This window comes from Lathamus discolor, chromosome 2, assembly GCF_037157495.1.
Source record: "Lathamus discolor isolate bLatDis1 chromosome 2, bLatDis1.hap1, whole genome shotgun sequence".
In the NCBI taxonomy this organism is placed as follows: Eukaryota; Metazoa; Chordata; class Aves; order Psittaciformes; family Psittacidae; genus Lathamus; species Lathamus discolor.
This window is the reverse complement of record NC_088885.1, coordinates 91,429,914-91,444,354: the sequence shown is the minus strand read 5'-3', so window position 1 is coordinate 91,444,354 and position 14,441 is coordinate 91,429,914. Positions and strand designations below refer to the sequence as shown.

Here is a 14,441-nt window from a genome sequence, read left to right as displayed (position 1 = left end):
CACAGTGGATGTAATTTTGTTTTCTTTTTCAATCGCTTGCCATTGTCCTCAATTTATGAGTGAATTTCTACTTTCACAGGTTAGACAGTACAATTCATAGCCAAATTCCTAAGTCCTTGTAAAGCAAACAAATGCTTTGGTACATTTCTGCTGCTTCACCTTTTCTTCTATCCTAGCTGCCAAAACAGATTCCACTAGTCTTTTATGTGAAAGCCAAAAGTGGTAAAACATTAAATTTATCATTCATTATTCTGTATAAAGATACAGCAATGTACTTTCCTCCCCTATTAAAAACAAAACTAAAGAAACCACCTATCAACTCCCCTGCTCATTTCCATTCCACTGCTACATGTGATAGACCACTGTATTTGGTGCAATTATGTGAAGATGAAGATACATGAATTCATATGGATAATAACTTGCTTGCAAAGCCTCAAAACTGGGCCTTCTGAACTGAAGGGAAAATAATTTGCTTAATTACAAAGGACAAAAAGCAAATTATCCTGGTGTTTCTGCCCTAAATAAAGAAAAATGTTAAGAAAATATGTTGAGGAAATGACAAATAACGTGAAGCACGTGTACTGACTATGCCTTCTTATTATGCGGTTCTTGAGGTTGTTGTTCTTTTCTTATCCTTAAAATATGATCACTAACAACATTTCACACCTAAATAATATCTAGGTAACACCTCCACGCTTGTTTCATTGCTGCAGTTGGTTTATATAGGACACATCAAAGCAGAATAAGACAGCAGAGTCTTGCTTAACATATTGGCAAGTCTTTGCAAAAACTTCCAGCTTCCAACCAAAGAATCCCAACTCTCTGATCATTGAACAGCATCGCTGTTGATACATTTGTATGAGCAGAAAGGTAAAGAAACAGAATCATGATGTAGAGAGACTTTAGGAGTAATAAATATCATACCAAAACATATACAGAAAGAGAGAAGAAACAGTGTTTTCAGAGTTTGGAACTGCATACTGGTTGACACTTGAAGGTCACTGTGATTGCCCCTTACTTCAAAGGGAAGGATCAGGAAATGGCATCCTGCCAAAATGCTCTCTTTTTTTCCCTCTCATCACAGGGTATATGTAAAAAAAAAAAACCACTTTCCTGGCCTCAGAGGATCATGTTTACAAATACTGGGAACATACTGTGGAGGTAAATTTTCTATAGCATGTATAGTCCAGTCCATAAGACATTAACACGGACCTTCAGAGAAATGCATTCACATCTTGGTTTGACATTCTGTTTTCTCAGGTAGTTCACCAAAGCTACAAACACAGTGGGAAAAAAGTAAAAAACTATTAGGCTAAGTCAGGCTGTGCTTTGATTTGCCATGCAGCTATAATCTCATTTACGTTTCAGTGCTTTCTTCATTCCTCTTGAAATTCAAACTGTGAAAATCTACCATTGCCTTTACACCAGTATACAGTGCTGTCAATTGGATTCTGTACATATACCAAGTGTAAAACATTTCCTTTCAGCAAGACCCACTACCAGCAAAATGTATCCCTACTACAAAACCTTACGTTTCTACAGAGATATTTTAATTCACATTAAAAGTGCTTATACCAGCCTGAGGCAGTACTAGGACTTGTAACTCCAAGTAATATGGAAAGCACTGAAATGAAATAAAATAAAGTAAAATAAAATAAATAAAATGAAATAAATTGAACCCCCATCCACCACTGTAACCAGCACCTTGATTTATAGCTAAAGTATTTACATAATAGAAACATTTCACACAGTGTAGTGGAAAACCATTAGAACTTGAAACAGCATGACAAAACCCAGAATTTTGCCACAGTAAATGCTAGAAAAAAATCAAAAATCAGTTATGGTTTGGGAAGCTTGAAAACATGGAAAATCATAATAATAACAAAAAAGTCTTAGCTGTATTTTAGACAAACCACCCCTGCAGGCCTGGCTCTACATGAAGCAATTTGAATAATCAGTTAATGGGGCATAATAGCCAAACTAAGGTTTCTGCTGTTGGTTGTTAGAAACTTGTCAGGAATCTGAACTTAAACAGAAAAAATGCTTAGCATCAGAGGCTCAGCTGTGTTCATTGTTTTCTGGTAAAACCAAAATAACGTCACAATCTCTTCCTGCATCTTGACAATCCTCAAGTATCAGAAACATGTATTTTCTAACAAACAGATCCTTACGACTTCTCAGTACAGCTTTCCTTTATATAGACAATAATTTTCCAATCCACACTGTAAAGGGTGTGAAAGCCCCTGAGCCCAGTGTCCAGCAATGTTCAATGGCACTGTGTCCAGCCACCTGTGAAATTTGCGGGGAACTTTGGAATTCCCTGTGCTACTCTTTGCTCAGAGGAAGAGTCGTAACAGCCTTCCAGGCAGGACTCTTAACAAAAGCACAGTTCATGCGTACATAAATCCCTGCTGTGTTTTTGCTCTTCTGCTGCTGTTTTCCTTATCACCACAGTTCTGAAGGTCAAGTTTCTTCGTCTTCTTCATACCTTTTTAGCCCCATGGTCTAAAAAAAGAGATAGCTTTTGAAATCCAGATTTGGTCTCTGATTCAAGATACATGCCCTGCTCTGATGTGTTCTTAAGAAGAAAGTCAGCTCTTCCACTTGTTAGGTTTCAGACACAGGAATGCTGACAAGTTGTAACCAAGGCCTTATTATCTCTAGATGAACATGTATAGTGTTATATGATCAATCTTAGAAATTCTTTTGTAATGTTTGATGATATAAAGCATATAAAGCAAATCAAAGCTATAAAAAAGCATAAGAAAACAGACCCTAGTAAAGTGAGGTAGATATCTAACCCTAGCTATTCAAAACTTTATAAACCTCAGTCTTCAATTGTAACTAATTCCACAAAGCTTTAACAGAGCTATTCACTCAAATGGTGGTACGAGGCATCAATGTAAATCTCATAGATGGGGATGGTCACTGTGCAGTACTGAAGAAAGGGAAATGCACAGCAAAATGTGAAATACATTAATTCAAAAAACTCAGAGAAGTACTTGTTTCTGGTCTGCAAGCACAGGGCTCCTGCAGAGTACCAATTCACTGTCAAGACAGCACTGAGAACTTCTGAATTACCTGCCTTCTACTCCCTTGAAGCCAGACATGACAAGACTGAAAGACAGACAGGCAATTTGGTTTTTAATGCTTATATAGCCAGAAATCACTGCATAAAATAACACTCTCGATCTAGTGCAAGTTCCATGCCACTCCTTGCATTTTTCCCTGACCCTATCCATTGTGTGGTTTGAAAAAACTAGCTTTACTTAAACAAAAACAAAAACAAACAAAAAAACCAAACCCCAAAACCATTGAAGAATTTGTTTAAAAGTCTATCACTTAAGAAACAGCATGCTAGACCACAGACTGAGAGCACTCAATTTGGACCAGGGCAGAAAACCTTAGGAGATGCCATCAGTGAAGCATTTAAAACATCATGTTAACAGGACTGATGCTCCCACCAGGCTTTTTGGTGCTCTATGCCACCATAGTAAAAGAAAGAAGTTTTGAGCAAAGCAAACCTGCTGGTGGTCAGGACTGGCATTTTAAAGTACCCTGCAGCAGCTACATACCCTTAAACCAATCTTTAGCCTTTCTTGGTCAGGAGCTGTTATCAACTTACTTATTTAGTAATGGACATATAAGATTGCGTTTCGCTCTCCGTGAAAACTATTTTAACACAAAGCAGATTTGGGTTCTTATTTGTTTTGAACCACAGGCAAAAAAGTAATACATATAGTTTGAAAGAAGTTTGCCAAATGGATGAAAAAGGCCTGCAAGTCTTCCTTTTGGTTGCCCTTAGCATTTACGGTCAACTTTTCCCAGCTCAAAACCCAAAATCTGCTCTCAATTAGCTTGGCATAGATCAGAGCAGCTCCACTGACTTCAGACAGCTTTTCTGGATATAGAGCATTGTGAGACAGAACAGAATTTGGCCAATATTGTCCTTTTTTGTTTTACCGGCATCATGGATTTTAGTCTTTTTGGAAGACCTATCGGTTGACAAAAAGCAGATGACTGTGGACAACCTGTTTGATGTGGTAAACAAAAGCAAAGTAACTGCCAAACCAGCTGACAGAGTTAGAAAGAAAAGAAACATGAACATTGTGGGAAGGAGAATGTTGAGGAAGAACTCAAACCTTCCTTCTACTGATTTTGGCAGTGAAGTCCAAAAATAACCAAGAATATTGCCCTAAATAAAATTTAGTACAGTATAAGAGTGTGACTTTAATCTCTAAGTATGTCCATCAAAAGCAATTCCACTGAACTTGATGGTGCTGATCCACTGTAAAACCAGACACAGGCATCTACAACCACACACAAAGTTTAGATATCAGGAGGAGAAACACAGTAAGATTATCATATTAATAGAGTTAAATGTTTTTTATTGGTAAATAAAATGTAGTGAAGGAATAAAGAGACTGAAACCCATTTTACAGACTATTTTTTATAAAATACAGCACTGCAAGGACTTATTGCAAGCTTTTCTCCTTCCTCAAGAGGGACTAGGATTATGGGCAAAAAGAAGAAGGTCTTTAGGAGAAGACAAATCTTTCCTGGATAAAGAAAAGTTACTTTCAGCTCAGAGAGGTAATAAGTAATTTTTATCCATTTGCAGGTTCCTCTTTACAACATTAACAATGGAAGATGATGGGACACAACATGCATTTCTTTTGAAAAAAAAAAACAAAAAAACAGGTGATGCCTGCATCATATTTCAACATCTGATTTTAAAATTTCATTAGAAATTGCACTAATTCCTAAACTTATGATGTTCTATTAAAATCCCTTAAACCAATCAATATGTTGCATCACAGACCAAATGCTTCAATTTGAAAATGTAATTCCAGTAGGAATTCTGCAGAGAAAAAAACTTCTTTCCACTTAAGACTAATGGAAAATTTATAAATATGTAAAAAACTCATATGGATAATTCATTTTCACTATTTCTCTGTTTAAACATCAATGAATGGAAGCCATGAAGCTTTTACTTTATTTTTTTTGTCCCAGTTTAGCTATTGGGTGTCGAGATACTGTTGCATTCATCTGGACTATTTCACTGAAAGCTGAGAGACTCACTGGGATATGATAAAGCAGGAAGGCTGGTTTTCTTCTTCCTACCACAACTACAGATTTGGGCAGATAATGAGACTAAAAATGTGAAGGATGGAATCTGCTTTTCTGAAACGCTTGTTTACCAGAAAGCCAGTGGGATTTATAGAAGAGCCAACATTTAATTAGCATAGAACTTGCATCTTTGGGTACCAAAATATATTGTGTGGTCTGTAATCTCCGATAGGAAAACACCTGATTTGTTACCTGAAAGTAATACTGCCTTGTCTTTACCTGCTGAATAATGAGGAGGCATGACATGTACAAGATTTTTATTTAACTAATATGTGAAATAAAGATCAGCGCTGCATACATTACTAATTGAATGCCTCATTCCTTACAGAGACAGGTGAGCAAGTTAGAGATTCCAAACGGAGTTGAACAGAATTTAATTATTTTCCTACAGAAGATTCCAAGAAAAACTGCAACTTGAAATTAAATTTGACTGCTTAAATGTAGACTTCTTTCCTGGTTTTAAACTTAAATTATGCTTTAAATTATGTTGCTGTGAAAGAGGGTGTGGAGCAGAACTGGATAAATATTTCCCCTCCCCCCAAAAAAGTAAGATAATTATTGAAATTATGCTATGTTGCTGAAAAAAATGTCAAAGAACTTACAAAACTAATCTGACAGGGTTCTACTCCTCTGATACTAAAAATCAGCTCAAACACAAATTCATTAGGAGTTACTGAAGACTGCAAAATAAAGCTAATAAGCAAGCATTAACAGTGAGAAAGCATGTTGGTATAAGCTGTTGTCCTGCATGACTTGTTTTTGATTATTACAGTAAGGGAATTGACAATTTCTGTTGAGGTGAAGCGTTTCCTCACTTCTAGTACAAATTAATCAGTTCTAAAAAAAACAGTGATATTTGCTCCACATCTATGGATACAGATCTCCATTCACACTGGTAAGTCATGAAGCAGGGCCCAAGATCATGCACAAGGTATCCCACACACAGCAGCTGAAGCTCCCAGCTGTACTCACGCTGAAGATGCTTTAAACTCAGCCTCAAATGCACTGTCATCCATGTCATCCTGTGAGACCACAGGGCTCTCAACCTCCAGCCCACTAAAGACCCGGCAAATAGGTGGTGATGGAAAACAAACATGAATGGGTTGCTCAAATGCAAGAAGAAAAAAAAACCAAACCCAAAGAAGCCATTATGTAGTATACAATATGCCAGTGGTGTTTAAATTATCTGGAGTCTTGTATTTCTGTACCGCCTGAAGCCATTAAACTTTTAGTCAACTCTGCTTTGCAAGAAGGTCTATTTCACATGTAATGCAGGATCTGAAGACTCACATCTAGTGTTAACCAGCAGAAACTTCCAAAATGTTATGCTAAACACAAGATATGCTCTTCATGGAGCATGTTTTGGTTTTGCAAATTGCACCTTCAGCCATGGGAGGAAAATGTCCAGATTTAGTTATCTGCAGCTTGTGCATCTCCACCTGAGCTAGCCAGCCAGATTCCCTTTATAGTCAACAGAGAGAAAGAGCTAGTTTCAGAGCATGACTCATCTTGGTTGAAATTTCAGGCATGTAGGATACGTTATCTAACTGAAGGCCTACCAGCACTTGCTGCACTCTATGGACATCAAAGGGAGATGAGCTGATCGGACATCTAGCTTAGGCAAAATTAATTCCAGCCCTCTTGTGCAGTAGTCAGACATGCTGAGTATCTGCAGCTCCCTTTTTCTTAAGCATGCATGGCCCAAACCAACTATTATGGGACTGGCAAAGACACCAGCTTTGACTGACTCCACTGCTAGAGACTGCTGCTTTACTAGTCTCTTTCACTAATTATAAAGCATTAGATATATTCACTACTACAGTGTAGCCTCAAATGAAAATATGCTGGAATGCCAATTGCAAAGGGAAAACAAAACTGAAAAAAAATAACTGTAACATATACAGGACGAACAGCTCTGCATGAATGTGACTATGCCCTTGTTACAATCTCTTATAATGTGGGTATACTGATTGTAAAATCTGTCAATAGATCAAATTATACTTGGTTAGTTCCCACATTAAATGCTCTACGTCATGTGGTTTGGATCCATTTACTTAGGGTAGATGGTGCCAAAGAGCTTAACTATGTAGGTAAGTCACCTACAAATCAATTTTTTATTGTTTGTTTTTTGAACCCTAACAGAGGGAAATAAAGAAAAGTGTGTCAGATTAATAAACTACATAAAAACAAACACAATGGAAAGTAATAGGGGAAAAGGAAGGAGTATTTCTCCAGCTTACGCACTTACCTCTCACTGAGATCTTCAACGTGCTGTCCATGGCCTAGCATGAAGCTAGTGTTTGCCTGACTGCACGGGCTCGCAGGGGCTGATAAAGTGCTTTTGACGTTCTGTACCGAGTGCCTGCGGCTCCGTCTGCGTTCTAGCCCCCTTCGCTCATTAGTACCAAGACTGGCCCTTCTCCGGTCCTTGCGCCCACTGGGAGGGAGGTCAGCACTTTCATCTCCATCCTCATGTCTCAGTGTCATCTGAGAAAGAAAGGAAGAAAGGTGAAGCTTCTGACACAGTTCCTTTAGGTAGTACAGGTCTTCAAGTCTAGGCTTTAAAAGTTAATGGATCTCAACAGGACTGACTTCTATTAGCATCATAATTTCTGTAGCTAACCCTGTAAGTTGCTGTCTATCCATTAGTACAGTGTAGCAGCTCTAATAATGGAATTATATACTGATGCTTTGTACAGAACACTACAGGACCTGTAACAACACATGTATATATCTTCTAATTTGTTTGGTGTTTTTTTTTAACTTAGGACTTAATTTTCAAGGAAACTGAGCTGTGTTGGACACCTAGCTCTATTTCCTTCCAAAATACTTAGGTGAAGTCTTGGCTGTAGTGAAATCAACAGAAAAACTCTCATGCACTGAATGATTGAACATCTCTCCATGTTCAGACATGACACTTGTAAAGTTTGAGTGGAAGTTGCTGTCTGCTACTTTAGAAAGTGTTTTAGAACAGTGCCATCATTTGTTCCCAGCCAAGGAAGAGATCAGCAGATGTATACGTAACTACATTCTCCTCTAAAAATTTCCATTCTGACAGATCTCCCTGCAAAGAAAACAAAGGAAAAAACCCTAACAAACAAAACTATTTCTGTGCACTGGTACCACAATGAATTAAAAGAAAAAAATGCAGACCACACATCTCCTCTAAGCCTCCCAAGTTTTAGCTGAGTGTAACTACTTTCACGTATGCCTTTCAGTGGAAAATTCAATATTTCCTGCCAGTTCAGAAGCATTGTCAATACAAAGGCACATATGTATAATATCAGAAAAGAGTGATGTTGACAATAGCGTGGCCACGGTGACATTTGGCATTAACTTCTGACACAGGCTCATCAGTTGGAAATAGCAGAGAAGTAAAATACAGGTGACACACCCAGCATCTTGAACTACGGCACACTGCTGACACTCCAGTGTGACATACCTCTAGCAAGTGCCTACCTCAGGGTATACGAGGAGAGATATTACTGGCAAACACAACAAAGTTACTAGTGGTTCTCATCTTAAATGCAGCATAACATCCAAGTAATCTTTATATGAGAAAGTTCCAAATAGACAGAGTTACGGAAAAGGGCAATGTGGGTGATCAGAAGAATGTGGATCTCCTTGTTTCTATTAGTCTTGTTACTTTGATAATTCTTGCCAGAAATGACTTTAACAAAACAAAGGCAGGGGAAGTGTGATATCTCCCCTCAGGGCATAAAATGTATTTCAGGGGGAAGAAAGATTTTTCAGATAAAAAACATTGGCAGAAATAAAAAAAAAAAAAAAAAAAAAAAGGAAAAAAAAAAAGAGCATGAATAGGCATGTCTAAAATCAGTCTGGTCATCAAGAAAAAGCTGGTACCCAACTAAGCCTACTGCTGATTCTGCAACCAAGTCTTTCACTAGACACAGCATGAGCAAAAAAACCCCTGCTTTTAAGATTAATGACCATCTTTTAAAAAGGATTTTATGAGCTGATGCCTCTGACAATAAAAAGAACATGGAACTCTCTCATTCTTATGTTCCAATTTTGGCCTCAGTCTTCCTGCAAACTGCTATATACAAAACTTAACTGCCGAAGTTAGTGAAATGACATTGGTAGAGAGTTAATGAAGAAAATGGAGAATAAATCTACCAAATCCTTTGCTGAACCTAGACAGAGATACAATAATTTCATTTCATCACATCAGAACATGGATTGACATATACATTACATTAACTTCAGCCTACACCTCCCTGCTCCAACACTTACCAAAGTCTGAAAAAAGGCTGATTATTAAGAAACGGATATCCTACCCTTACATATAAATACTTCAGAATCAGTTGCTTTATACCTAGGTGGTGAATGTAGTCTCACTCATTACTCCACTGCTGCAAACTGTATAGGATCTGGTCCAGTGTAAACTCTTAAACAAGGACTTGCTGGGTATTCAGCTGCAGAATAAGTAGCATTTGTGAAGCTGAGCTCAGCCGAACCTTTTTCATGAGCTGAATACTTCTGCATATGGAAAGAACTTCTACTTACTTCAGGATGTGTAACGAGCAGTCTGAGAAAGTTTTAATTGCAGGTAGAACTGCCTCTAAGGAGGCTAGTAAATGTGCTTCTTTGCCTTGGAGTATGCCCCAGCTTTAGTACGAAATGCATTTGCATTAAACCCAACTATGTACCATAGCAGGTCATGTACATGAATGTGTATACTACTAGCAACCAGATGTTTTTCTTTTAAAATAAAAGAGATAACAAAATTTCACCTAGGTTACATTCCCCCGTCTGCCCCCCCTTGGCTTTGAAGTTTGCACAGGCTGTAAGATGCATAAAACAGGGCATGTTATGTTACCTCATAAATGTTAAATTGCTCAACTAAGTCCAAGTCTGTTCCTTTCTTGTTCAAGTGTCTCTGTGAAATAGCTTCAATGCCTAGCTCCTCCAGACAGTCCACCACGTCATAGAAAGAGTCTTGATCTGGCAACCCCGACAGCGTCTAAGAATCAAAGGAAAACCAGTTAAATCTGTTTGTTTTGAAAAGAATTAAACAAAGGTTTTAAAAGCGGGTGGCAAGTGGTGCAATGTATGATTTCAATAAAGTTAAACCCATGATGTGGGATTAGAGACACCGCTAGAAAATAAAAAACAAGTGGCACAGCTTTTAACAAACAAATCTGTGCATGGTGCAGAAAAATGAATAATTGGCAAAACAAATCAATGTTGTTATTTCATACAAAAAAGTATAGAAAATGTGGGCCTTTAAAATACACAGTTGGATTCTTCCTGGCTTCATTCAAGTACAGATTTAAAGAACAGAGAATGTTAAAGCATCAAACACAGGGATAAAAGCAAAGAGAGAGAGAGAAAAAAAATGGTTTAGCTAAAACCAGTTAAGCTGATTTCCTACTGATTTCTCTAAATTTTTGCCTTAAGAAGAAAAATGCACAGCTGTGTGATGTCAGGACAGCAGGAAATATCCTGCACCATGCGCCTACTGTCCTCCACACCTGCAGCAGAGGTCATCCCCCAGTGCACAAATTGTTGTATATTACAGAGATACTGACTCTCCTCCTCCCTCCCTCCAACTTGAAAAGTCTCATTAAAGGTGCACTACCTCCTTAACTCCTAGAAAACATTAGGAGAGTTACTAATTCCTGGTTGTGGGGTAAGCTGTTATCAGTGACACTGGAGAAGAGCTTTTGTACACTAGAAAATAAAGAATGCCAATAGTAACAGCTACTGAAAATGAACTGTTTGAGTTTCAGAGCTTTCTATGGTAACTGCTCTATGCTCAAAAGAAAGCCCTTTTCTTACCATAGTCATTTCCCACTTTTTTTTTTTTTTTTTGGTGAATCCAGAAAACCGAGAAAAGGAAAAGGGTCTTCTGCAGCAAACCATTTATACCATAGTATGCCACTGCAGCGTATGCAGCAAAAGAGACTAAATCAAACCACTCACAGCTTTATTGCAGAGTGATGCGTGCACTGCACAACTGTGTTCAGAGCACAAATGAACTTCATCCACCAGAGTCTTGCAGACATTCACAAGGACAACAGAAAACGCTGCTATTTTGGCTTGCCACTGATTTCTGCTCATGCTGATTTTTTACTGCTCCTTATGGATAACACAGAAAAATTAATGTAATCCTGCGCATGCTGAGCAGAACCTACTGAGCACACTGCAACCTACTTGCAGAGCAACATACACCTCATTGCAAGAACCAATTCAATTTGCAGAAACAGCAGTTTCTGCAAAATACACGACAGTGAAAACTGGAAGCAACAGTTATTGTTGATTATATCACCAGATATGCTTACTCTGAAGTAGCTTCCTATCTCCTATTTAATTAGCAAAGTAACTTATCTTTACTCCCAGTAGAGGAGAGAAAGAGCAAGAGAGAGAGACAGCACATACAAAAAGCAGGGCTCCACCAAAAAGTGTTTCATCTTCTCATGTCCGGAATGAGATGAACTGCACTCTGAAACTCTTGCTTTTCTGAAGCCTGGCTTTTCCAAAGAGGCTCTGAGTAACAGAGTGCAGGAGGGAGCAGCCCTGCTAACTAACTCTGGGCTGCTTCCCACACCAAGAACCTTTACATTCAGAAAAAGTGGTCTGAATTATGTGACTAACAAGAGAGAGGAATACACAGCTGACATACGGGTTAAAACTTAAACAGGGGAAGTTTAGATTGGCTATAAGGAAGAAGTTCTTTACTATTAGGGTGGTGAGGCACCGGAATGGGTTGCCCGGGGAAGTTGTGAATGCTTCATCCCTTGCGGTGTTCAAGGCCAGGTTGGACAGATTGTTGGGTGACATGGTTTAGTGTGAGGTGTCCCTGCCCATGGCAGGGGAGTTGGAAGTTCATGATCTTAAGGTCCTTCCCAACCCTAACTATTCTATGATTCTATACCCTGCCCTGTTAAAGTGTCTGATGTCTGGTGAAGTCTACCACAACAGAAATACAAACACCACTAAAGTGTTAGGAGTATACATTCAGGGTTATATGTTTAGGCTCTAATTAAGGATTTGTCTTGTCCAGGACAGAATTTAAGTCCCTGTTTAAAGCCTACTGAAGACCATGAAACTAAATTTTCCTGAAGAGTACTGAAAATAGGTACCATGTATATTTTGTTCCTTCCATCAAGCATTGAATAAACATTTGAAGATTCAGCAAATGAGGCTATCACACTGTAAATTCAATGGAACTTTAACACAGATATGGAAATACTATGACACGAAGCAATGTTCAATTATCTGTCTTTCTCTTGCTTTAGAAAGAAGCAGACAGCAACTACGCTGACCTAACTATCTTCATGCACAGTAAGATTTGATGTCTTACATGCAAAAGGGTGGACAAAGAGCCAGATCTGCACAGATCTTAAAATAACTGGAGAAGGTCTTAATGTTGAGATGCAGATAACTCATTTTCAGATACAGCTTTTTAAAAATCTGAGCTAAGCCAGGCCGTAGACAGGGAAAACAGCAGCATAAGGTAGCATTTACCAGCAAACCCTACTTTTTGTCAGCAGCCTTTTATTGGTTAATATAATTTTAAATCACACAGTAGTAGAAATCCAATTTTCACTGCATACTACTGGCCAGAACTGGGCAACTGAAGTCCCAGGTGTAGAAATCAAATAGTTTTCTTTTGCATAGTTTGTCATTAAATTCACAGACCCATTTTCAGAGCCTAGTGCATATCAAATTCAATTTCTAACATTAGAAAATGGGATGTAAAAGGGCACCACTGGTGTCACAACAAGGTCAGTTCAGTCTAGCACACAAGAAAGATTTTTGCAGTAACTAAACACAATGGACATAAAGTGCTTGCATAAATGACTAACAAATTCTGGCTTGTGATATTAGAAAACAAGAGTGGGTCCCTATTTTCTTGGTGGCTTTATAAAGGAAAGAAAACTCACAAACAGCAGAGTGGAGGGCATAAATTGGGCCGGTCTTTACAAGGTCTTTGCTCCTTCCTGAGTACCCGATTAAGTTACAAATGATACTCCAATACTAAATACACATACAAGTTCCACATAGTTCCTCCTGCTCTGAAGGCTGAATCTTACAAAAGGAAAACCCATCTAGAGAATTAAAATTGTGTGTTTAAACCATACTGTGTGGTTTGCTTGCTGAGTTATTTTATGGTCTTACTCACTTAGACCAAAACTGGGATTTCAAATCTGAAAACATCAGAACTCAGGCATGCAAAGGAAGCATGAATATGAATGTTAAGACTCATTCATATGCCTCTCCAATTTTGGATTGAGGAAACATCCCTGAATTAAGATTTTTATTTGTTTGTTGGGTGATTTCTTTCCCAAGCACTTGTGGGAAAGCCTGTGCAGGTCTGACTTCTTCCCTCTCAAGCTGCTCTTTTGGAACAGTGAACTAAATTAAAACCAAAACACCAGTCCAAGAGTTTTGAGCCTGATACCTTTGCCTACCAACATTTTTACCAAAGCCCACACAATATGTTTCATCTACTAATAACTGTAACAGTCCCAACAGAAAGAAAGGCAAGAAAACTAATGAAGTTGTACTGGGGATAATAAAAAAAAAAATAGAGTTTAATGGGAGTGTAACAGCCAAAGGCTTTCCTAGATGATAAAACCTATCAGACAACATACTCAACTGGCAATAGCAAAATATTCTTATAAATACATATCCTCAGTTATGTTTATGAACAAAACCTGACATAAATTAGTGCTAGGCTATGTGGGCCTTCAGACCGGAAGTCTCTATTTGCAGTTTTTTAAATGCATGGCCCTGGATGATACTAGCTGGCAAAACAAAAGTTTGGTGTCATCTACAGAAAAATCACAGTATAAAGCAGTGGTGCAAGGAGAATACAGACAACAGAAAGTCCAATTGGTGTGCAGTGCTTTATATGCAAATCATAGAATTGTACTGCTTTGGTTACTAAACAACCAACAGACTGGGCTTCACTAGAGGGCCCATGCACTAGACAGACATTAACTAAATCTTACATGCTACAGCAAAAAAAGCACTACACAGTAAACAAACATGCTCGAGAGCATTGGACAGGTTTTCAATTACTTTGGGATAGGAAGAAGCCTGTCTCATGTATTTGTTTTCTGAGGAACCACAACTTCTAAAACATCTGGTACAGCCAATGTCAGACATGGGATATAAGATGATAATTTTTTCCACTGTGGCATTTGTGATGTTCTTAAGGCAGGCCATCTAAAACTAATATGCCAGCTTTAACATTAACACCACAGTGCCCTGAAACAGCACTTTTTCAACTAGAGCTGATGGATGGATGGATGGCTGCTGGCTGGTACTCTAAGCTCCCG

General features: G+C 38.3%; 1 protein-coding gene across 6 annotated transcripts in view; it reads right to left on the bottom strand.

The window, feature by feature from the left end:
• Positions 1–14,441, bottom strand: part of FHOD3 (formin homology 2 domain containing 3) — a 379,358-nt gene that overhangs the window by 105,524 nt on the left and 259,393 nt on the right. For 4 of the 6 annotated variants that reach the window (XM_065667733.1, XM_065667735.1, XM_065667736.1 and 1 more), the window contains exons 9-10: positions 9,971–10,114; positions 7,379–7,617 (exon numbers count right to left, since the gene is read on the bottom strand). In XM_065667733.1, the coding sequence (XP_065523805.1) occupies positions 7,379–7,617; positions 9,971–10,114 (383 nt within the window). Of the gene's footprint in view, positions 1–6,102; positions 6,187–7,378; positions 7,618–9,970; positions 10,115–14,441 lie in introns of all 6 variants that reach the window. The other 2 variants (XM_065667731.1, XM_065667732.1) reach the window with 1 other exon arrangement.